Below are 22,996 nucleotides of genomic sequence, written 5' to 3'. Positions count from 1 at the left end.
CCTTTAAGCCATTAAATCCCTGCAGAATAGTATTTTAACTTTTGTGAAGTTTACTATACTCATATTCACTGGAATTGATTTAATAATCCGAAAAAATCCCATTTTTAGGGTGGTTTCATTAAGTGCTGTTAAAGTCCCTTAAGGTAGATTTCATATCATTCATGCCAGCCTTTGCTGCATCTGCACAGAGCCTGTCTGGATCATGGGTTTGTTTTTCTCCCCTTCCATTAGCTGTTAGGAAAGAGGTGTTCTCTTTAGAGAAAATGATGGGAACATCAGTGCAAGAGCAAGACTGCAAGGGGGTGTTTGGGTAGAGTGGGCCATCCTCCCTGTGAAGAGGCTAGAACCGGTGTGGTGAATGGGGGAAGATGCTTTGTCATTCATCAGTAAGAGGGAAGACAACTTCCAACCAGACCCAGAAAAACCCTATCAGCAGGCCCAAGGTCAAACAATAATAAGCACATGTATTCAGAACATACGCTGCCAGCATCTGAACGTGCCATTAAACAACGTGATGAGCTGTGATGTTCCAGGACATTAAGGCCTTGAATGCAGGCTGTTAGGCCCCCGCCATTACCCAAGCAAATGCCTACCCTGGATTCCAGTTTCTGGATTTGCTTTTTGCTCCCCAGCACAGCAGTCTGTTCTGCTTCATCCAGCCTTTTCTGCAAGTCTTTAATTGTCTGCTCCATGTTCTTCCTCATCCTCTCCAAGTGAGCATTAGTGTCTTGTTCTTTCTTCAGCTCTTCTGACATGTTGGCTGCCTAAGACAGGAAGAAAGAGGGACAGGGGAGCTTGCTCAGTGGTTAGGGTGCTTGCTGTTCTTCATCTGATTCCGGCTTGGTTCCTTGAACCCATACTAAGGCTCCAGCTTTGGTGGGTTCCATGCTCTCTTTCTAGGCTCTGTGGGCACTAGACACTTGTGGATCGCATACACACACAGGCAAAGAATCGTACACATAAAGTAAAAATATATAAATCTTTTAAAAAGAAGAATGGAAGGAAATGGACTTGGCTAATCCTGTAGGAAAGTTATCATATTCCAATGAGCTTTGGTTCCAAATCTTATGGGGGGAGGGGTTTTTTGCTTGGCCTCCATATGTGTAACCTCTTTACACCCCGGTCCCTCTAATCCCTCTGCTTCTTTGTCAAAACAGTCAGTAGTCATGGAAGCAGAGTTGGGTGAGTGGTGATGGGAAAAAGTCAAAGATGAAATGTCATGTACATAAAGACAGCAGATATGCGGCAAGCAAGAGGGCGAAGTGAAGCAATGACTTTTAACTGAATAAAGTACCATAAAATGCATGTAACTGAGTACAAATAACTGCTGTCATATAAGACACCAGGAAAGATGTAGTAAAATACCTACTAAAATACATATAAAATATGTATTTTCTGATTCACTACTGTAAACATATGTAGTTTCCAAGAATTTGATAGTATCGGATATTCTGTGTACAAATAATCTTACAAGTAAACTTACAAAGAAGGTAGGCTGTGATTCCTCCTTTGGTCTTTAGCTCTGTGCACAATGGCTTAGCTTCTTAATATAACTCAAGCTGTTTTCTCTTTTTGCGTGCTTTATTCAAGAGCAAATCCTTTCTGCCTATCTTGTTGCCTCTGTGTGTGGTTTGGGTACGGTGCTATTGGGAGCTAAGATCTTTAAGAGTTAGCACCTAACGAGAGATCCTTAGGTAAACTGGAGATATCTCAAATTGAATTGTGGGAATGTGGCTCTTTGATTTTCTGATAAAATTATAGCTTCTTCCCACTGTGTTCTGTCCAATGCAATGCTTTCCACCAGAAATTCCTCTCCATAGCATAATTAGCACCAAGCCTCTGAAAATTCTCAGGACCATGAGCTAAAAATCTCCTTTGCTTTATAAAGTCATACAATATCATAATTTTTCTAGAGCAACAAGGTTCATGACTAAAATAGGAAATTGCTATTTGTTTTAGTTACTTCCTTGTTGCCATGATAGAATATTTGACAGAAATATCTGTTAAATGATGAAGTTGTTATTATAGCTTATAGCTCAGGGAAGACAGGTCCACATAGTGAGAAGGCATGGTGGCAGGAACTACTTGCAGTTGTGACAGTGTTAGATGAGAGTAAAATAGTCTTCTGGTTAAGAGTATAGACTCTGGCCTGGGTGAAGACTCAACAGTCCATCTGGGTGGAATCAGTCACTGGCTAAGAGAAGAACCTTTAAGATGGAAGACTTGTCCTAGGTCATGATGAAGAGCAGATGAGTAGAATAATTTTCTCTTTAATGAGATACCATACTTTCCTTCCCAGGCTCCCTTGGGAAGAATCGAGTTCCTAGGCAGTAACTTCCATACCACAGCCATGCAACTTCATACATCTGCTCATTTTTCTGAATTGCTCAGAAAAGTGTCATTTTCCTTTTTCTTCTTTCTATGTTTTTTTTTTCTCAGTACACTTTTGTTGGGAGCCGCCCTCACATTTGCCATTACAAGATGGCGCTGACAGCTGTGTTCTAAGTAGTAAACATAATCTGCACACGTGCAGGGGCAGTTTTCCCGCCATGTGTTCTGCCTTTCTCGTGATGACAACTGAGCCGATGGGCTGCAGCCAATCAGGGAGTAATACGTCCTAGGCGGAGGATAATTCTCCTTAAAAGGGACGGGGTTTTGCCATTCTTTTTCTCTCTCTTGTTTTCTCATTCTTGCTCTCTTGCTTTTCTTGTTCTTGTTCCTTTTCTTGCTCTTTTGCTCTCTTGCTCTGGCTCTTGCCTCTGGCTCCTAAAGATGTAAGCAATAGAGCTCTTGCGCTCTTGCACTCTGGCTCCTAAAGATGTAAGCAATAGAGCTCTTGCTCTCTTGCTCTCTGGCTCCTGAAGATGTAAGCAATAAAGTTTTGCCACAGAAGATTCCGGTTTGCTGCGTTCTTCCTGGCCGGTCGCGTGAAAGCGTGTAAGAGTTGGTGCTGAGACCCGGGACGAGAAGACCTGGGACGAGAAGACCTGGGACAAGAAGACCTGGGACGAAAAAACCCGGGACGAGAAGACCTGGGACGAGAAGACCTGGGACGAGAAGACCTGGGACGAGAAGACCTGGGATGGTTACCATCACCGGCGCAAGGAAGATCCCTCATTCCGGAACCAGAACTGCGGGTCACGGTCATAAAGGTTCCCGTAAAACAGACTGTTGAGAAGGATTCAACTGCGTGAATTCAGAACTCTTCAGCTGGGGAATGGTGGTAATGAAGTGTTCCCGTAAAACAGACTGTTGAGAAGGATTCAACTGCGTGAATTCAGAACTCTTCAGCTGGGGAACAGGGTACCCGTAAGTATAGCTTTACAAGGTAAGTCTGGTCTTGAACTTTCTAACGAAATTCAAGACAGTCTATCAGAAGTAAAGTGGGAAATAGCTTTACAAGGTATGTTTGGCCTTGAACTTTTTCTAGTGTTAGCCTTTTTGTTCCTTTTCACATGTTATCAAGTGGTTAAGGCAGGGCTGAAAATTCTGGATGAAATTCAGGGCAATCTATCAGAAGTAAAGCGGGGAGAGAGAGTAGGAGCAAAGAGGAAACATGGCGCACAAAATAAGTATACAGGCTTTTCCACGGGTCTTGAACCCGAGGAAAAGTTTAGGTCAGGTAAGAATACCTGGGGAGAGATTAGAAGGAAGGAAAAGAAAAAAGATCAATTAGCGGAGGTTTCTAGGAGAAGAAGCCTATACTCATCACTAGGTGAGCTCAAGGAGCCAGTTCTTAATAGTTCTGAATCAGATGAAAAGGCTATTAGGGCCTGGAAGGCGCTCTCCCGAGCAGGTGAAGCCACTGGACAACTAACAAAGATCGTCCAGGGACCTCAGGAGTCCTTCTCAGATTTTGTGGCCAGAATGACAGAGGCAGCAGAGCGTATTTTTGGAGATTCAGAGCAAGCCGCACCTCTGGTAGAATAGCTTATTTATGAGCAAGCCACGCAGGAATGCAGAGCGGCCATAGCCCCAAGAAAGAACAAAGGTTTACAAGACTGGCTCAGGGTTTGTCGGGAGCTTGGGGGACCCCTCATTATGCGTTACTTCCATTCAGTATGAGAAATTTACTAGGGCAGCTAATTTGTCAAAAAGTCTTTCTCAGTATATGTTACAGAATTGGACGGCTGAATTTGAACAGACCCTTCGGGAATTGAGAATTGCCATCATTCAGGTCAACTCCACGCGCTTGGACCTGTCCCTGACCAAAGGATTACTCAATTGGATCTCCTCAGCATTTTCCTTCTTTAAAGAATGGGTATGGGTGGGATTGATATTATTTGGAGATACACTTTGCTGTGGATTAGTGTTGCTTCTCTGGTTGGTCTGTAAGCTTAAGGCCCAAACTAGGAGAGACAAGGTGGTTATTGCCCAGGCACTTGCAGTACTAGAACATGGTGCTTCCCCTGATATATCTATGCTTAAGCAATAGGTCGCTGGCCATTCAGCTCTTGCACCCCACGAGGCTAGTCTCATTGCACGGGATAGAGTGAGTGTGCTTCAGCAGCCCAAGAGAGTTGCACGGCTAAGCACTGCAGTAGAAGGGCTCTGCGGCATATATGAGCCTATTCTAGGGAGACATGTCATCTTTCATGAAGGTTCAGTGTCCTAGTTCCCTTCCCCCAGGAAAAACGACACGGGAGCAGGTCAGGGTTGCTCTGGGTAAAAGCCTGTGAGCCTAAGAGCTAATCCTGTACATGGCTCCTTTACCTGCACACTGGGGATTTGACCTCTATCTCCACTCTCATTAATATGGGTGGCCTATTGCTCTTATTAAAAGAAAAGGGGGAGATGTTGGGAGCCGCCCTCACATTTGCCATTACAAGATGGCGCTGACAGCTGTGTTCTAAGTAGTAAACATAATCTGCACACGTGCAGGGGCAGTTTTCCCGCCATGTGTTCTGCCTTTCTCGTGATGACAACTGAGCCGATGGGCTGCAGCCAATCAGGGAGTAATACGTCCTAGGCGGAGGATAATTCTCCTTAAAAGGGACGGGGTTTTGCCATTCTTTTTCTCTCTCTTGTTTTGCTTTCTCTCTCTCTTGTTCTTGCTCTCTCCCTCTCTTGTTCTTTTTCTCTCTCTTGTTCTTGCTTTTTCTCTCTCTTGCTCTTGCTTTCTTGCTCTTGTTCTTTTTCTTGCTCTTGCTCTCTTGCTCTCTGGCTCCTAAAGATGTAAGCAATAGAGCTCTTGCCGCAGAAGATTCCGGTTTGCTGCGTCTTTCCTGGCCGGTCGCGAGAACGCGGGTAAGACACTTTCCTTAATATTTGTCCAAAATGTTGAGTTTTCTAACTCTTTCTTAAAGCCTCCCTCCTTGGTACTTGTATGTCACAACAGAAGGGTGGTTACATCACTTTGGTAGTCAGGAAGCAACAGGATGGTCCAGGATGCTCATCTCCCAGCAGTTCACTTACTCCAGATAGGCCTCCCTTCCTAATGGTTCCCAGCATCCCCAAACAGCACCATCAGCTATATACCCATTGTTTGAAAACATAAGCCAGCGGGAGACATTCCATAGTCAAACATTGACTTTTCTGAAAAGTTGTATCATTAATATAATTGTTGGTGTAAAACCTAGCAGAAAGTCCTGTCTCTTTGGTTCTCACAACTTTCTAAGCAAGATGATTGCCTTCCCGTCATAAAGCAGGGTTAGAACGATGCATATAGTTGCACATTTGATAGACTCCAGAAAAGCTTAACCTCAGAGGGTGAGCAGAGGCTGAAATCATGCTCAGGCCCAATTAATAAGCCTGAAACTTCCCACCCTGGGTCCTTAAATACACAAACTTCACTTTTTTCCATTAATAGCTTTTTCTCAATTGACCTGTTCATTTGCTATATGTTTTGATAGAAGTATAGCATCCGCTCATAGAGGTTGGGGTGGGGGCATGCAATTTTTTGAGCTTTTCTTGTTGGGTTTGGCAACTAGCACTGCCCTTAGTGCCACTGGGAAAAGTAACACCAACAACAACTTTTTGTTCACAAATACAGTTCACCAGTCCCAAACACTTCCTTTCCCATCTGCTTTTGCTACCCCAGGAGTAGTATAGATTGTAAACTGTAAGTGGCTTAGCCACTCTTTTCAGATCATCATCACCATCACCATCATCACCACCATCATCATCAAACCCTTACATGCTGAAGAAAAATGGAAATTTTTAAGGAAATTTGTAAGGAAGCACAGGAAGAATTCTTTCTAAAAACTGACTATATTGATTCACAATTGAAAAATAGCTAACTTAAAAAGAAAGACTTTTCCCCCCACAGGATTTTGCTTTCAGCCATTCAATCATCCCTCCTCATTGTCAAGGTGGGTTAGAAGACAACTGCCAATTGGCCTAAATGTTCTAGCTAATGGAGAAACCGCAAGGTCAGCTAACTCCCTCCTGATTGTATAGGGAATCAATAGAATCCATTTGGGCTGCAGCAGGCCATGCCTTTGGGCTACAGTGAGCTATAGTAAGCTTTGTAGCTAGAGTGAACTCCATAGGCCAAAAGTGGGCAGGCAGACAACAGACCCACCTCAGCAGCTGTCTTTTTGGCCTTTTCTTCTGCCTTCTGACATGCCTGCAACATCTCTCCAGCTTCCTTCTGCACCTGAGCAACATCGGCCTCCAGTTTCTTCTTCTGGCTGAGGAGGCTTGTGTTCTAAGGAGGGACAGCATTCCAGTTAGGTAACCTGAGGGCAGCAAAGCACAGGCAAGCAGCTCTGGGTAGGAGCGATTGAGCATAGTCGGCCTTATACAGTTGAGCACACTTAGCCCTAGGCAGTTAAGCAAGATCTCCAGCTCTGGCTGGTAGCTTGGGCACAAAAGGCAGATCAAACAAAGGAGTTTTATTTAGAGGCTCAGAAGAAAAGAGATGGATGCCTGGATCAGAAAGGAGGATTCGAAATATGACAAAGCCAGAACGTGGATGTAGTTTCTAACTTACTGAAGAATGTTTTTCTGCCTTTTTCAATGTGATAGAAACAAGGGTCCTAGAGCAGAAGTCAGAGTCACCTGTAGCCACCTGGAGGATTCCAGTACACTGCTACATGAGGAAAACCAATCCCCTCTTTGCCTACTTGCCTTCCTTCTCACTCTCAGGAGAGGAGGAAGACAAGAAGGAGGAGAAGGAAGAGGAGGAACAGGAGGAAAAAGAGGAGGAGAAAGAGGTGGAGGAGCAGGAGGAAAAAGAGGAGGAGAAAGAGGGGGAGGAGCAGGAGGAGGATGAAGATGAGGTGGTCATGGCGGTGGATAAACAGACTGCAGAAAGCTCAGCCCCAGTCCCTAGAACTCTATTAAAGGAAGGGCCTTTGTGCTCCACAGCCTCACTGCCCCAATTCCTTCCTGATTGTTCTATGGAGGCCAAGCTCCCTGCAGCATCTGCCCTGCATTTGAAGTAGAGCTTTTGTGAGCATGGGAACTCTTAGCACAAAGAGCATCTGTAACAAGCACGGGCTGCCCGCTTTTTGTTTCTCCTTTCAGTTCACCCTTTTACACTGCCCTTTCCCTTCCCTCTGCTTAGAGCCTTTCTCAGGGCAGATTGAGCCTCAAACAGAGAAAGAAGGCATCCCAGCCTCACAGGTTCTGCTTGCCCTGTACCGGCACCATAAAGAATACTTTTCTCCATCCTGTGAAGGGGCAGGCCCTGTGCTCTGCAGAATTTCCATTGCCTTCAGTGTGGTCCGGGGGAACGGAGTGTATATTCCTGGAGTGTTACGGGTGCCCACTCCATAGGTGCTCTCTCAGTGCAAAGGACTGCACGAGTCCACACACTGATTTAACTGATGTGATTTAATTGCCTACCAATCACTTAAACTTTCCTACAGAAATGACATTTATCATGTCTGCAAGTTTAATGCCTCCCCATCTTCCATTTTCAGAGGGAAGAGGTTTAAGGTATAATGTGGAGAGGATCCTTTCTGTGAGTTATACTCAGTTGTATGTTCCAAGGAAGAGGGTTTTAAGAGGAGTGCCATGCCTGCTGGATTAATGCTAGACAAGTGTCTTGTGACCAGGGGCAGCACCTGAGATTTTGTTGAGCGATCTACTGCCGAGCTGTGGATCTCATAGATACGTGAGACCTGAGTACTGGAACTCTCGTGCTAATGACTCTTTGAAGTTTCAGGACAAAGGCACTATTATTTAAGTGTCCTAGTTGGCTTCTTTGTTGCTGTGATAAAACACTGAACAAAGGCAACTTTGGGAGGAAAGATTTTGTTTCAGCTTATACTGTCAGTCTTCAAGGAAATCCAGGAAACTCAGAGACAGGAACTGTCACAGAGGCCATGGTTGAGTGCTGCTTACTGGGTATGGCTTGTTCAGCCTGCTGTGTTATATAACCCAGAACCACCTGCCCAGGACCTAAAGTGGGATGGCCCCTATTACACCAATCATTAATCAAGAAAATGTCCTACTGCCTAGCCTACAGGCCAAGCGAAAGGAAGCAATTTCTTAACTGATGTATTTTTTTCTAGGTGACTTTGGTTTATGTCATGTTAAAAAAAAAAAAAACAAAAAAAAAACCTAAGCAACATACTATAATACACTGCTTCATGTGTCCTCCCTCCAAGCCATATCCTGTTGTTGTCTTTGTGTTCTCTTCTTCCCTTCCCCCCCCCCCCACCTTTTCTCCCCCTCTCCTTCTGTCCTCTTCACAATGGAGCACAGTACATTATCAGTTACAACGTTCATATCAAATAGCTTGTCACCAGTAGTTACTATGCATGGCAGACAATGGATAATATAATTTTAAAAAAATGATCCAATATGCCACATTTTATTATTGAGATAAACTTTAAGGGAGGAAAAAAAAACGTGATGTTTCTTGTTTTTGTTTTTATTTTCTCTATTGCAGCTGGGTTGAATTCAAGGCTTCATAGACGCAAGTCAAGTGCTCTACCACTGACCAAGACCCTCAAAGTCAAGTGTTGAAATTTGTTAACCTGCTAACAATCATACATACCCTACAGCATATTTGTTCTTAAACCATGGCACCCAGAAACATGATGTCATTGCATAAACTTAATGTAGACACGGACTAATTGTAACACCCTGAGGGCACTACTGACATTCTGGGAACATTGACTCCAAGATGTGGGAATCATATGGTACTTTTGTGATATGGGATCATATGGTATTTCAAAGGAGGTCTCTAGACCCTGCCTACAAAATGCCAGTGGCGCTTTTGAGTCAATGTAGCAATTAAAATGACCCAAGATGTTTTCAGCACTCTGCAGAGTGTCAGTCTGTCCTCAACTGCTTTTAGTCTATCCTTCTCAATGGCCACCAAAGTCCCTGACTCCATCCACTTTCTTACTTTTTCTTTCATCCACCTTGTCCCATCGTTCCCATGTCTTTCTGGACTAGGAAGAAAACTATTATGCCTCTGGATAACATTAGTTATCTAGGATCACTAAGGACATTCTGTAGTGTTGTATGTTCCATATAGACTCATAACAGTATAGTTATGATTTATTTACTTTTGTCATTACTTTTGGGAGCAGTAAGGACATTATTTATCACATTGAGCAATACTTATTTAAGTTGTAGCATGTGCCCTAAAAATGCTTGGTGCTTGACACAGTTGCTCTAGGCATCTGTCCCTGTTATTGATGATCGAATGATCAAGGAATAATTTGGGAATCTTGCTAATTCTCACTTACATACACTTTCAAAAGAAGCCAGAACATTGACAGAAGCCCTTTGGGATATTAGATATTCCAGGGTGCTAGGAAGCAAGTCTCTGACAGAGAACAAGGGAATAAGGGGCCAACAAATACTTTTAGACCAATAAGAAATGTTCTTTCTGTCCTCTGCCATCCTGTCTGAGGATGCCCTGACAGTCCATTCTCCATGAAGAAACTTAGCATTACAATTGCACTATACTCCCACCATGTCCACAAAAGTTTATATTGAACCCCTTAGCCATATTTTACAAAATATAACCTGATTCGAAAATAAGGCTTTAAATGAGTTAATCAAGTTAAGATTGGGTCACTAAGGTTGTCCATAATTCCTTATGGTGTACCTGTATATAAAGGATGAATTCGGACACAGACACACTCACAAGAGAAAAGAGGCAAGCGGAGTACCATGTGAGAACAAGGAACTGAAACAGGGTATCAGTAGAAAGAAAGTCAGGAAACCCCTCAGACGCTAACACAAGCTGAGTCTCCTGTGGGTTTCTGAGGGAGCATAGCTCTTAAAATACCTTGATTTTAGGTAACTAGCACCCAGATCTATGAAGAAATAAATTTGTTTAAAGACATCAGTTGGTGGCGCGTTGTTACGCATGCTCTGGAAGCATAATGTTTGGAATGAAAGGTGTGACCAGCTCCTCGTTTGCACAGCTTTCTGTGCCTCTTATGTCACAGCTAAGACTCGACATGGCTGCCGTACCTATCCTACCTGACTCAGGGTTGGGAACTGCTTCTTTCAACCAGCCAACTGCACGAATGGAGAGAACTCAAGGGTCTTACCTGGGTGTGGAAAAGATTGATTCTTTCTGTGGCTTCTAGGAGCTCCTTTTCGGCCAGCTTTCTCCCGCGCTCTGTCTGCTCCTGCAAGGTCCTCAGCTCTTCAAGTTCAGACTGAAGAAGAACGGTGCGCTGCTCAGCCAGAGCCACCTGTTCCTTCAGGTCTTTGTTCTGGTAAATGCTGTCATCCAGTTGTTGGTGAAGATCCTACAAGAGAAAACATGGGCCTGGGGCATGGATACCTCTTAGTTCAACTGTTAGCATGGCAGGGGGATGACCACCATACAAAGACAAGTTTCCAAGTTCTCCATCTCAGAGATAAAAGATTTTCTAAGTAACCCTGGAAGGCAGCTCTAGGATAGTTTACTGAAATCCAAGTGTCTTGAACAACAGGGCAGAAAGCTGTTCATCTCAGCAACCACCAACAGGACTGGGATATAAAAAAAAGGCCAAGAAGCTAAACTCTCTGTGTTAGAAGTCAGACAGCAGGCAGGACCAGCACAGCATCCAAGCAACTGTCCTGAAGGGTAGAGCTTTGGGGATGTGTATTGCATGGTTCACTAAGGAGTCAGTTATTTCTCCTTAGTTTGTTTCTAACTTTTATTAATTTCTTCTAGCCTAGTGGCTTTGGTTGGGCCTTAGGTTATACAAACGCAATCTTCTTTAGTACAGGAGAGCATTTACTTTCAAGGAAGTCTGTTTGACAAAAAAATCCCCTGCTGTTGGCCTCAAACACTGCTACCCAACCTATTGTTTCCACCAAGAGGAAGCTCTGAATGGAACTGTCATCCTGACATACCCCAAATGGTGACTTGGAAGTAGATGGCTGCCAAGGCTCTGTCCATTCCATTTTCTTATTTAATGACCTGCTCACAAATTCAGATGTGTCCCTGTGCCTGCATCATTGTGGCATGACTTCACTTATTTTCAGATAAGCATGTTCCCTCTCTGGAAGGGTGAAATTTGTGGTTTTCTCTTTCACTGTTCAGTAGATTCTGCTACTTAGCTTATGACTATCTTGGTCCTTTAGTATTGTTGCAAAGTACCTTCATTTGACCCTGAAGCTGGCCCAAGGCTCTGGTCATCTGTGACACCTGCCGGTTGGCAGCACAAAGCTGGATCTCCATTTCCTTGAGGTCCCCTTCCATCTTCTTCCTCAGTCTGGTGGCCTCAATTCTGCTGGAAGCTTCCAAATCCAAATTAGACTGCAGGGACCCCATAGCTTGCTGATGCTTCTCCCTGATTTCAGAGTAACACGTGTGGAGAACATCACACACCCAAATTAGGAACAGGTATCTCTTATTTTCAAGTTATGGGAAGCACATTAAAATTAAAAATAACTCTCAGAGGTTAAAAACAAATGAGTTTAAAGGGTTTTCATCTTATAAACAGAAATGTTGGCATTAGATTGATGAGTCTGTTCTCATTATAACAGACTAATAAGGCTTCGAGGTTAGATTCGACATAGAATTATAAAAACACTAGAATTATTTCAAGGGTCCTGTGTTAGCTTTGTCTAAGACTCATTAAAAGATTGTTCTGGGTAGTTTTATGTCAGCTTTACACAAAGTAGAATAGAAGAGAGAACCTCAATTGAGAAAATGCCACCACCAGATTGGCCTAGGGGCAAGGTGTGAGGCATTTCCTTTTATTATTGACAGTTGATATGAGAAAGCACTGCTCACTGTTGGTGGTGTCACCCTTTGGCTAGTGGTTCTGGTTGGTATAAGAAAGCAGGCTGAGAAAGCCATGAGGAGAAAGCTAGCAAGTAGCATCCCTCCATAGTTTTAACTATAATCCCTGTCCTGAGTTCTTACCCCTACTTTCTTCAGTGATAGTCTTAGAAGCTGTAAGGTGAACTAAATCTTTTCTTCCCCAAGTTGCTTTGGTCATGAAGTTCTATCATAGCAATAGCAATCCTAACCAAGACAAGACAAGGATGATAAATTCTAGATTACCTTGGAAGTCTACAGAGGAAGAATATATGTTCTTTTAGATAACCATAATATTTAAACTACTTCCAAATGTTAAAAAAAAAAAAAAAGGTCTAAACATCACAGGAAAGAGAGACCAAGGATGAGATTAAAACAAGCCCAGAGATTCAGCTGTATTCCCTAATGGTCTATGGGCATGTTGAGATTTTGCTGTGTATTGTGATGCTAAGTACAGGTCCCCAAGACCTGGTTGCTCCAAGATGAGAGAGTCCACACATAGACCCAAGTGACACTATCGGACTTGCCCCCCCCCCAAGTTGTTTCCGATTGGTAAATAAAGATGCTGACAGCCCATACCAGGGCAGAAGAGACATAGGTGGGGTTTAGGGTTCCCAGGCTTTGGGGTTCAGATGGGAACCGGGACAAGAGAGAAAGTGAGAAGGAAGGAGACCCTGCTACAGATTAGGTCAGTTCATGAAAATGTGTCCCTGAGGGTGGCCAACTGGAGTTAAGAGCAGCCCAGATGAAACACAGTAAGTAATAACTCAGGGTTATTGATAGGAAAGTAGATTCTAATACCACAGAGATATATGCCAAGCTCTTGTGCTGTTTAAGTCTTATTGTAACTAATAAAAGTTGTGTGTCTTTTATCTGGGAACTAAATGATCAAGGTGAGGTAGAAACCTTAGATTGGAATTAAAATTTTTTACAGCACAGACAACCTCCAATAATGGCATGGAATTTTGTGTTGTCTTGTTTTGCCTTATCTTCTTAGGAGTTTGAAGGACAGTGGTTAATTGAGAAAACTAAATCCTATATAGTATAGAAATACTTCAATATCCTTTTGTAAAAAACAAAAGGTCTGTACAAAACTATAATTGTAAAGTGATACCAGCTCAGTTAATATCCTTGATTTCAACAATGCAAAGAGAAATTTGAACAAATCTTGGGAATTTTCCCTTGGCAACACTTGCAGATAGTTCAGCACCATAGGACTAACTGCTAATTCATTTATTGGGACTGTAGTGCAGTGGGCCATTAAAAGCCTCTCTCATAAGATGTCAAACCACACAGACTGTGTGAATCTACAACTTCTCCTCACCTGCAGTACCACAGGGTAGGAAAGACTTTGGTCTCTGGAACAACTTTGATTAGTGACTTACTCCCCATTCTACCCTAGTTCAGAGTCTAGTTTCAAAAAAGAACACCAACTTCTCCTGTTTTAACTCCTCCATATTTGATGGTTGTTCATCAAGACATATCAACAGCTATCAGACATCCATGTCCTCTGAAGCTCACCATTGCAACAGAACCTTTGTCCTAGATAGATAAGCAGAAGATAGAGTTCTTTTATTTTTTTTTATCCTTATAGAGGCTGTAACAACAAACAGCAGACATGTGTTTGTTATGGGTCCAAATTAGATTCCACACCGAATTGCCATAGAGTGTGTCCAGACCTCTCATGTCAGTCAGAAGAGCACCACTGTTTGTAGAGTTATGTCTGGGTTTGCAAGTGGTTCTCAGGTAGAGGACTCTACTTCACATGACCACATTTCGTTATGGAAGGAAGGGCCTCAGAAGTAGTTATAGAAAATATTGGAAGTAACTTTGACTTCATAGCCTAGTGTTAAAGCTGGTCCCTTGTCTTACATTTAGTGCGTATCCCTAGGTATTGTGCATACACCTCACCGTTTAGAGTCCTGTCAGCTTGTAGACATATAAAAATCATGTGGGTGGCCTCCAAATTATAATGCTAAAGCCTTAAGCCCCAGAAACACAATACTGTGCTTGTGAATGAGGCTTCACAGACATATATAAGTGTCTTTAAAGAGGCAATGCAAGTAAAATGAAGCTGCCGGGGAAGGGCCCTATTCCACTAGCACAAAGATGTAAGAAGACAGCAGGAATATATACTCACAGAAGAAATACCATGTGGATATAGAGCAACCATCTGCCTTCAAGATGAGGACAGAGGCCTTAGGGAAAACTCCCTTGTTTACATTGCAATCTGTAATTTATAGTGTCCAGACTGTGAAAAACATGAATTTGTATTGTATAAACCATCCAGTCTGTGGGATTTTTGTTTTTTGTTCTTTGTTTGTTTTTCTTTTATTTTGACAGCACCCTTTGCAAACTAATAAACTAATAACAAGCATACTCCACATCACTTAAGTCCTGAAGAAGCTGCCCTGCTTCCCCACGGGGAACTCCCTGATTTGCTTCAGGTAACACTCCTTACCAGGAACACTGAAGCCTCTGTGGCCTACCGTTAGTCTTCTGTCAACAAATCCATCCTGTTTCAGCAAACTGAGGGGGTTTCAAATGCTAGCTTTCCTGTAGCTATCTGCAAAACTTCATAAGTGCTTCTGAGCAGCAAGAACTTCTATGGTTTAAGGAGAATGGCAATGACAATGGCCTAAGTGAAGACTACAACACAGTCAACATGACTCAACAGGGTTAAACAAACCCCCAAGCATAGCTGAGAGAGAGAGAGAGAGACAGAGAGAGAGAGAGACAGAGAGAGAGAGAAAGAGAGAGAGAGAGAGACAGAGACAGAGACAGAGACAGAGACAGAGACAGAGACAGAGACAGAGACAGAGAAACTGATAGCTACACAGATAGACCAATGGTTTATGAGCTGTTGCTTCTTTTGCAGAGGAACCAAGTTTGATTCCCAGCACATTGGGCAGCTCAGGACTTCCTGTATCTCCAGCTACAGAAGATTCAGTCATTGTCTGGTAATGATAATGATAATGAAGAAAAGGAGAGGAGGAGATAATAATCGTGAATTTAAAAGGCAGTTGAATTCAAGGGGTAAAATGGAAGAATTGGAGGAAGAAGAGAGGATGGGAGTTATGTAAACACAGCATTCGTGTATGAAAGCCTCAAAAATAAATTAAAAATTAAAAATAAATAAATCAGTGAACAACATTATCCTTGAAGAAACTCAGGGCTTTCAGTATCTTGGCTGTTGCTTCTGTGTTTAGATTATCATAGATTTCTTAAAGGCTGTCTATTATAACAATATTACCAAGCCAATGGAACTTTTTAAAAACTGAGTTATTTCTATCTTATAAAATAAAGACATAAAAAGAGATCCAAAACATCCTAGAGTTTGGCTGGCCAGACTACAACACTACGCAAAGCATCCTGCCAACACTGAGAGCTCAAATATTTGTTAGAAGTCAATATCTCTCGGGCCAGCTGCTTGGACTTTTCCTCACCGATGGGGCTCTCTCCGGGACTCACTCAGAGTTCCTCCTCACCAGACTCACAGAAGACTCAGCAGTGGCGACTACATGGGGAGAATCCACAGGCGCTGTATTATAAAATCCTGGCCTTCTCTTTGGTCTTCTTAGCTCCTTCCACTTCCTGCTTCCTCTCTTAATAGACATCTTCAGTCTTTTGTGGTGATGGACACGATTTATGTTAACATAGGACCTTCAACATCATCCTGCCCTCAGATGATACTTTTATGAGGTCTGTAATTTACACTTAATATTCTTCGTTACCTGGAAATTTATGCTTGGAGTACATTTCCCCTTGTATTCTCCACTTCGTTCCGGCCCTGGATTCAGACTGAATCACCCGAATGCTGCCATCTGCACTCGTACAGTGCAGGGAGGGTCTGGGGTGGTGCGCACTGTTTTGTGAGATGCTCATCTGTCCTTTATGGATGTACCGATTATAGCCACTGTGAGTCATCAGCTAACGCTCGTATACTGAGTTCATGCCAGAGCCTCAGCCGCCCCTTCCTTTTCCCGACCATCACAGCTCATGATCCCTTCAGCTTTCTCCTCTTATCCTTAGCTGTTTGGATCTCTGACTTCCTTTGCACTGATGATTATAATTGGGGAACTGTTCTCCGACATTCAGATGTACCTGATGCGACACAGACTCTCTGCGGATTCAGTTTCCTCATAGGGTTTATTTATAGCTGAGGTTTGACGTTACCTGAAATAAAGCTTTTTTTTTTTTTTAACTACCAAAGGAAATGATCATGTTTGTTCCTTTTGTACAGAAATGGCACAAATATTAGGGGTTTATCTGTTTTCCCCTTTACCCAAGAATTATTTCAGATACTCATAAGTGCATCAGATTTTTTCACTACTGCCAGTTCCAGGAAAATGCTTGTGAATAAGGGTTGAGTTAACTCAGAGCACACAGAAGAATAAACTTGGCTCCAAAGCCTCCCTAAATATTGGCCATCTGGAAGTTTACATAGAAAACAAGCTATGGGGGAAAAGCCTAGTTCAACAGACAGCATTAACATGGCATTGGCTTGTTTTGTTAGTTTAACAAAGACATTGAAAACAAGTGGCCAGTTGAGCCTTGGTCCAATATATGATCTTCTCTGCAGACTTATGGCCTTGGTTAAGGCATTGGTTCTTAACTGGTGGGTTGTGACCCCTCTGAACGTGAAGCTGCCCTTTCACAAGGGTCACCTAAGACCAGTGGAAACCACAGATTTTTATACTACGTTTTATAACAATAGCATAATTACAGTTATGAAGTATCAATGAAAATCATTTTATGCTTGGGGGGGTCACAACATGAAGAACTGTATTAAAGGGCTGCAGCGCTGGGAAGGTTGAGAAACATTGAGTTAAGGGAACAAAAGATCCAAAGAGGTAATTTAGTCATCCCTAACTGTGAGTGTTTATTGTAGATCTGTAGAATAAGACGCACTTTTCCAGCATCGGCTTTCTGATCACCCCGACCACCTTCTGTGGCATGTGGGGCCATTTTTCCCTTCCCTGAAAATCTAAGCAGTAGAGTGTCTAACGCTATCAGCCAAAAAGTAAAGAAAAGTTCCAGGGACTGGAGATTTGTCTCACTCAGAGACTGGGCAGGTGAAACTCTGCAGTCTCAACAAACAGCCTTGCTCTTTCCTAACTCTGCTTTTATCCTGGGGACAGGCCTTCCTTCTCTCAGATCCAACACCAGCTTAAAAGCTCAGGGCCAAACAGTCTGGCCTTGCTTCTATGGTTCAGCATATCAGTTTCCTAACTGCCCCTGAATGGGATTTGCCAGACACTGACCCACACATCACAGGTTGTCTCTCCTAATACAGTCCTCCCCACACCAGAGAACAGAAAAACCACAAGAGCAGGCAATGTCTATAGGTAAGTATTCCTCCTTAAACAGTGATGCACTTAATGGGAAACTCTAATGTCAAGATAGACCGAGTGTCCCTGACTGTGGTCTGGCAGGCGTCATGAAAGCAGCCCCGCAATGACTTCTGTTCATTCTGGGACGTTGACGTATATGGCTGTTGTTCAGCAACGTAATCCTAAATACCTCAGCCTCTCTGCTTCTTCCTCTTTCTCCGACAGCTTCCTTTCCAGCTCTGCCTTCGCCTCTGAGAGTTCGAGCTGGAAACGAAGGATCTTGCTTTCATTCCGTTCCAGAGCTCCCTGTAACAGAAAGCACCCAAGGAAGTCTCCTTTTGAACAAAAATTGTGTCTTCTTCCATTAAAACCTATATACCCTGAACGCAGTTCTCTTTAGAGTCAGTGGATGAAATCTAGGTTCAAGTCAGGCCCCTGAGGTTACAGTAGGACAAGCCAAGGCATTCATCATTTTGTATCTAGCCTATGGCTGGAGCAGAGAGACAGCTCAATCATAAAGGTTTTGCCTGGTATAGGTGAGGGCTTGTGTTCCATTCTCAGTACTACTAGGGAAGAAATACATAGCTCCAAAACTAAAATGGCGAAGCATTTTTAAATAGAAAATCTCAATGAGCTCTGTCACTGTACTTGCTATTTAATTGCTGACAATACTCGCAGGTATTTCTAGTTCACTCCATCTTTTGGGGTGAGTGAATGAAAGCTTCGGTGTTAGAATAGCAGAGGGGCTGTCACCTGCTCAGGGCTGTCACCTGCTCGGGGCTGTCACCTGCTCGGAGTCACTGTTGATTTTGGACACCTGGAAAGTGTTCTCAAAGCGAGCCACTTAATTGCAATTATTATTATTACTACAAACGGGAGTGTTACTGTGTAGGAAGGTCTTCAGGGACTGAGTATTCAGATAATAAAGGCCAGGGGACTTAATTTCCAAGAATGCTCTTAAAGAGTCATTCAATTTTAAAAGTAGAAATTTGGTTTAAAAAAATCTTCAAAGTCTTTTCTGAGGAAAATATGTGTCAAAGGAGTGCAAATGAGCAAATGACAAAATACTCAAAGAATATGCAGCAGCATGCACCGCACTGCCAGCTGCCAGCCAGCCAAATCTGGACAGTCCAGACTGAGGGATAGCCTTGCACCTTCTCTGAGGAGTGCTTTGTATCTACTGCAGAGTGAACTGTGTAGACACCGCTAAACAGCAACGATGACAACAAAAATGAGCTGTTGGGGATATTAAGGATATTTATGTCCTGACAGACATAAATCAAACGTAAATGCTCTGCAGCAATCTCTGCAGAGGGAATGAGGAGTTTCTTTCAGGGGAAACTCACCCTCTAGAATGTACTGAGAAAGTGAAATCATTACAACCGACCTCAAATCAATTCAGTCTTATGGCTTTGGAGGGATTATTGAGTTTTTCATAAAGCCACAGCCCCCAAAAGAAATAATCTCAAATTACAAATATGTGTGGAAAGTGATGCATCTGTGAGGCTGAAGTTACAGCTGGACAAGAGGAGAGTGAGGTGTGCTGCCATCTAGTGGTAGTGAGCGGTACAAGTGTTATGGTCTCAATACAGCTTTGCTATGGTTTCTAGTTCTTTTAAAGTACAACTATCCCAATATATTACACAAAAATAAAACTGCCCCCAAATCATATTTTAATGCTATAATGTTTAAATACATATAATAAGTTATTTCTCTTATTTAACGTGGTGGTTTTAGAAAGTCCCCAGCTAGAGTAGCCAGAGACGCAAAGACAAGTAAATTAAGCAAAGTTCTCAACTTTGTACAAACCAACCTTCCCAAGGGGGTATCACTGCCGACTAAAGGGCTTGTCAATAAAATGAAGAGATCCTCGGGAAATGTTTATGCATGAAGGAGCAATAAGTGCGCTTACGTCAATGGCGCACACCGAGGTGTGGTACATCTGCCTTGCCAGTTTCTTACTGAGATGGAGAGGTGAGGCAGCTCGAGCAGTAATTGCTTGGATGGAGAAGTTCTCATAGCATAATTTTCTACTACCATACTGCCCAAGAGGCCCCATCTAAAACAGTCCACCACATCTTTCAAAACTCATTTCCTCCATGCGAAGGGTACATGTATTTCAATATGTCCAGATAGACATTCAGGGGCTGCTTCAAGATGAAATGCAGCTGAGAGCAAAGAGTCTCTCCAGAGCTCACGACGGATCGACCACCTAGTGACTCTGGAAGGGGGACTTCCTTTGCGGAACACACCATCTTCTTTAGCATCAAATCTTCTCAGTGGCCCTGTCAATCACCTGGTCCACATCTAGGGACAGAGCACGAGATGTTTCCAGAATGCAGAAAACACCTCTGTTGAGTATTCTATACATAAATGGCCTTACAAGGATGGAGTGTCTGAGCATTTCATGTGGAGTGTCATCTTACCAACAGATATGGGGTGGGGGAGGGTGCATTTAACTGTTTTAAGAAGGCACACTTACATACAAGTGAATTTAAACTTGCAACTTTGGATAAATATTTACTGAGTATCTTATGGGCCCACAGTCTTCCAGCAAATGTATCTCCATGAATATATCCCAGAAAACACCAAGGGACCTGGTTTAAATGTAGATTTTGATTCAATAAAGTTGAGGACAGGAAAGATATTCTGAACGTCTAACAAGCCCCTAAATGTTCATGTACATGGTCTGTGAGGGTGTAGGCGGGGGACAAAGTCAATAAACACATCGTGGTTGTTTGCACTGTGACTGGAGGACTTGCATTTATAGGTGCCTATCTTGCTCTCTAAGCCTGTTTGTTTCCTTTGTAAAATGGAAACAAGGGTTTGATGGTGTGATTAAAGCATGTTGCGTATAGCAAACACCCGAGTAAGTGCCACACTGTGCCACATTTCTAACCGTGGCAGATCTGCTTTGCCCTATGAGAGCTTCATGCTCCCTGGGAATCTACCTCTGTTTCTTCCAGCCTCACTTGGACTTCAGTCTTCTCTTGTTCAATCAACTTCTTGGCCTTTTCCACTTCAGCCAAATTCTTGATCCCTTCTCTCACCTGGTTTGTGAGACTACAAATCTGTTCTGAAAGAAGGAAGATCAAGTATGTTAGTGGAAACCCACTCTCACACACATCTCTTTTTACTGGGACCACGTAGCCCTTGGCAATTCCCTGGGAAAGCTAACTCTCATCTATAGAGAACCTTATTTGGGATTAGGGCAAAAGAAAACACTTTTTCAGTGTATTCCTTTGTCCTCTGCCAAAAGCTGACCTCAACAGTTAGTGAACACAGTGCTTCTTGGGGTCTTGTACATTGGAAAGCCTGTGTAACTTGACAAGGCGCTTCTGCTTGCTGGGACCATGGCTGAGTCCACCTGGAGATCCACTCACCACCCCCATGCACACACACAGACACATACAAACACGCACAGACACATACACACACACAGACACACACACACACACACACAGACACACACACACACACACACACCAGGAATCCCTGCCCTTCAGTGGGTAAGTTTTAATGTCAACACCACTGGCTACCATTGTCCCAGCCACACCACTCAACACCGGAACAGAGCACTTAAACATACACCAGGTTATCATCTACAACAGTCAGAAAAGCAGACGAGGCTCTGGGAAGACAATAGTTGTCACTCAGGCAAATGACAGTTCTGGTTAGACTTTCATGGACGCAAAGTCTGTGACAAATTAGGTCACAGCAGTGAGGAACCTCCACTACCTGACACTATCTTGTGGTTGGGTCTGACAATTCACACAGAGGGAGGCTTTAGGCCCTAAATGTTATACGGTATGCTTGGGGATTTACCAAGACATGGAGAGAACTCAACAGATCACCTGTTCCTCCGGTTCTCAGTTCTGGCCTAAGATGAAATGAGTCAGTCTCAGTGCCAGGTGTGAACGATATCTCTATAAGACGCTGGTGGAGAGACCGGAGATCTCCCCAAGACACAGGCTATTGACATATGTCTTGACTCACTACCATAACTGAACTCTAAAACCCTATTTCTGGAGTCATTAAACACTCCCATTTCAGGAAATAGAGAAGCAAGCTGGAAATGGGCTGGAAATTTCCAGAAGGTGGTATTATAGATTTCTGGGAGGAAAATTATCAATGCTCTCACTGTGAAGTTTGCATGATCTCATACTGACCTTCCAGGAAAAGTACACTCACTGGCACAGCAGAGGCATGACGGTTACGAGGGTAACCTAACATTTGCTGATTTGATTTAAGGCTCACTCTACAATAGGAAAGTCATATCTGGTACTATAAACCTGGTCAGAAGTCAACTGTTGGGGCAATCACAGGCCCCAGTGAGAAAACTGACCCTGCTGCCTTGCTAAAGCACTTGCTGTTACATTGCCACAAGACATGCACAAGACTGGGACCACCCATCATGGATGGGGAGGAGTTTATAAGGCTCCACCTGTCCTGGCCATCTGTAAGCAGTCAACGGCTACAAGGGAATGAGGAGTCATGTCGATAGATCACTGATTTTGTGCCCATGGCTAAGTAAATGTCCAGTCTATGCCCATGGGAGCTTCACTAATGAAACCCAGCCTATTAGCGACAGCAACTGTAAAGGCAGAAATGTAAGAGACAAACTGGTTCCAGAAAAGAGAGGCTTCAACAGAAAGAGGGGAGATAAGGGAGGAGATAATGTTGGATGTATATGATTAAAATATATTACATAAATGCTTGAAATTATTACAGAACAATGATTTAAAGGATTCCAAAATTCTTGCAAAAAAATTAGGTAGAAGATTATATGAATTATAATAGTTAGAAAAAACTCAAAGCAGGCTCTTTTCAACTCTCACTAAACTGTATGATCATCTTAAGAGCTTTAAATTGAAAGCCCAAAAGTAATGTAAGCCCCATCCCAGGCCACACATGGAATCCATTGGCCTCAATGAGAGCTTATTAAAAATGAAAATTCATAAGCTCTACCTCAGATCCACTGAATCAGGAGCTCTATAGCAGGTGTTGCTGTCAGTTCCCAGGTGGAACACGACTGAACTTTGTGGCCACTGATCCATCACAGACCCATCAGTGACTTAATCGTGGACTGCACAAGGCCACCAAAAAGACTCACTCATGCCTCCGAGAGTAACTGATTTACATCCAGGGTACTTCAGGGTTTCCTTGCATATCACTGTAGGCTTTGAAATAACTTGGCAGTCTCTTTGAGTTGCTCTTTGGCAATATATCAGAAAGTTTAAGTCTATTTCCTCAAACTCATCAATTTCACTTCTAGAGATCTATCCAGTTGAAATATTTTAAATATGCATAAATACATGTGTAGGAATGTATAGTATATAATTATTCAGAATTGTGTATAATCAGGTTTAAAATTAATGAGATGTAGTTAACTAGGTGTGAGTTATACTTACTATGAAGTATTATGCAGTTTCTTTTTTTAACAATGTAGCTTGTCTCCAAGGCCTGGCATGCTAAGAACCACAAGGTG

The 22,996-nt window shown here is 43.0% G+C and overlaps 1 protein-coding gene across 2 annotated transcripts in view; it reads right to left on the bottom strand.

Annotated features, from left to right (window-relative positions):
• Myh15 (myosin, heavy chain 15) overlaps nucleotides 1-22,996 on the bottom strand; it is a 142,164-nt gene that overhangs the window by 15,964 nt on the left and 103,204 nt on the right. For both annotated transcript variants that reach the window (NM_001166210.2, XM_030249245.1), the window contains 6 exons: nucleotides 20,460-20,584; nucleotides 17,699-17,814; nucleotides 11,510-11,702; nucleotides 10,467-10,670; nucleotides 6,524-6,649; nucleotides 594-764 (listed from right to left, as the gene is read on the bottom strand). In NM_001166210.2, coding sequence (NP_001159682.1) covers nucleotides 594-764; nucleotides 6,524-6,649; nucleotides 10,467-10,670; nucleotides 11,510-11,702; nucleotides 17,699-17,814; nucleotides 20,460-20,584 — 935 coding nt within the window. The remainder of the gene's footprint in view (nucleotides 1-593; nucleotides 765-6,523; nucleotides 6,650-10,466; nucleotides 10,671-11,509; nucleotides 11,703-17,698; nucleotides 17,815-20,459; nucleotides 20,585-22,996) is intronic.

This window comes from Mus musculus, chromosome 16, assembly GCF_000001635.26.
Source record: "Mus musculus strain C57BL/6J chromosome 16, GRCm38.p6 C57BL/6J".
Taxonomy (NCBI): Eukaryota; Metazoa; Chordata; class Mammalia; order Rodentia; family Muridae; genus Mus; species Mus musculus.
This window is presented reverse-complemented; position numbering and strand designations above follow the sequence as displayed.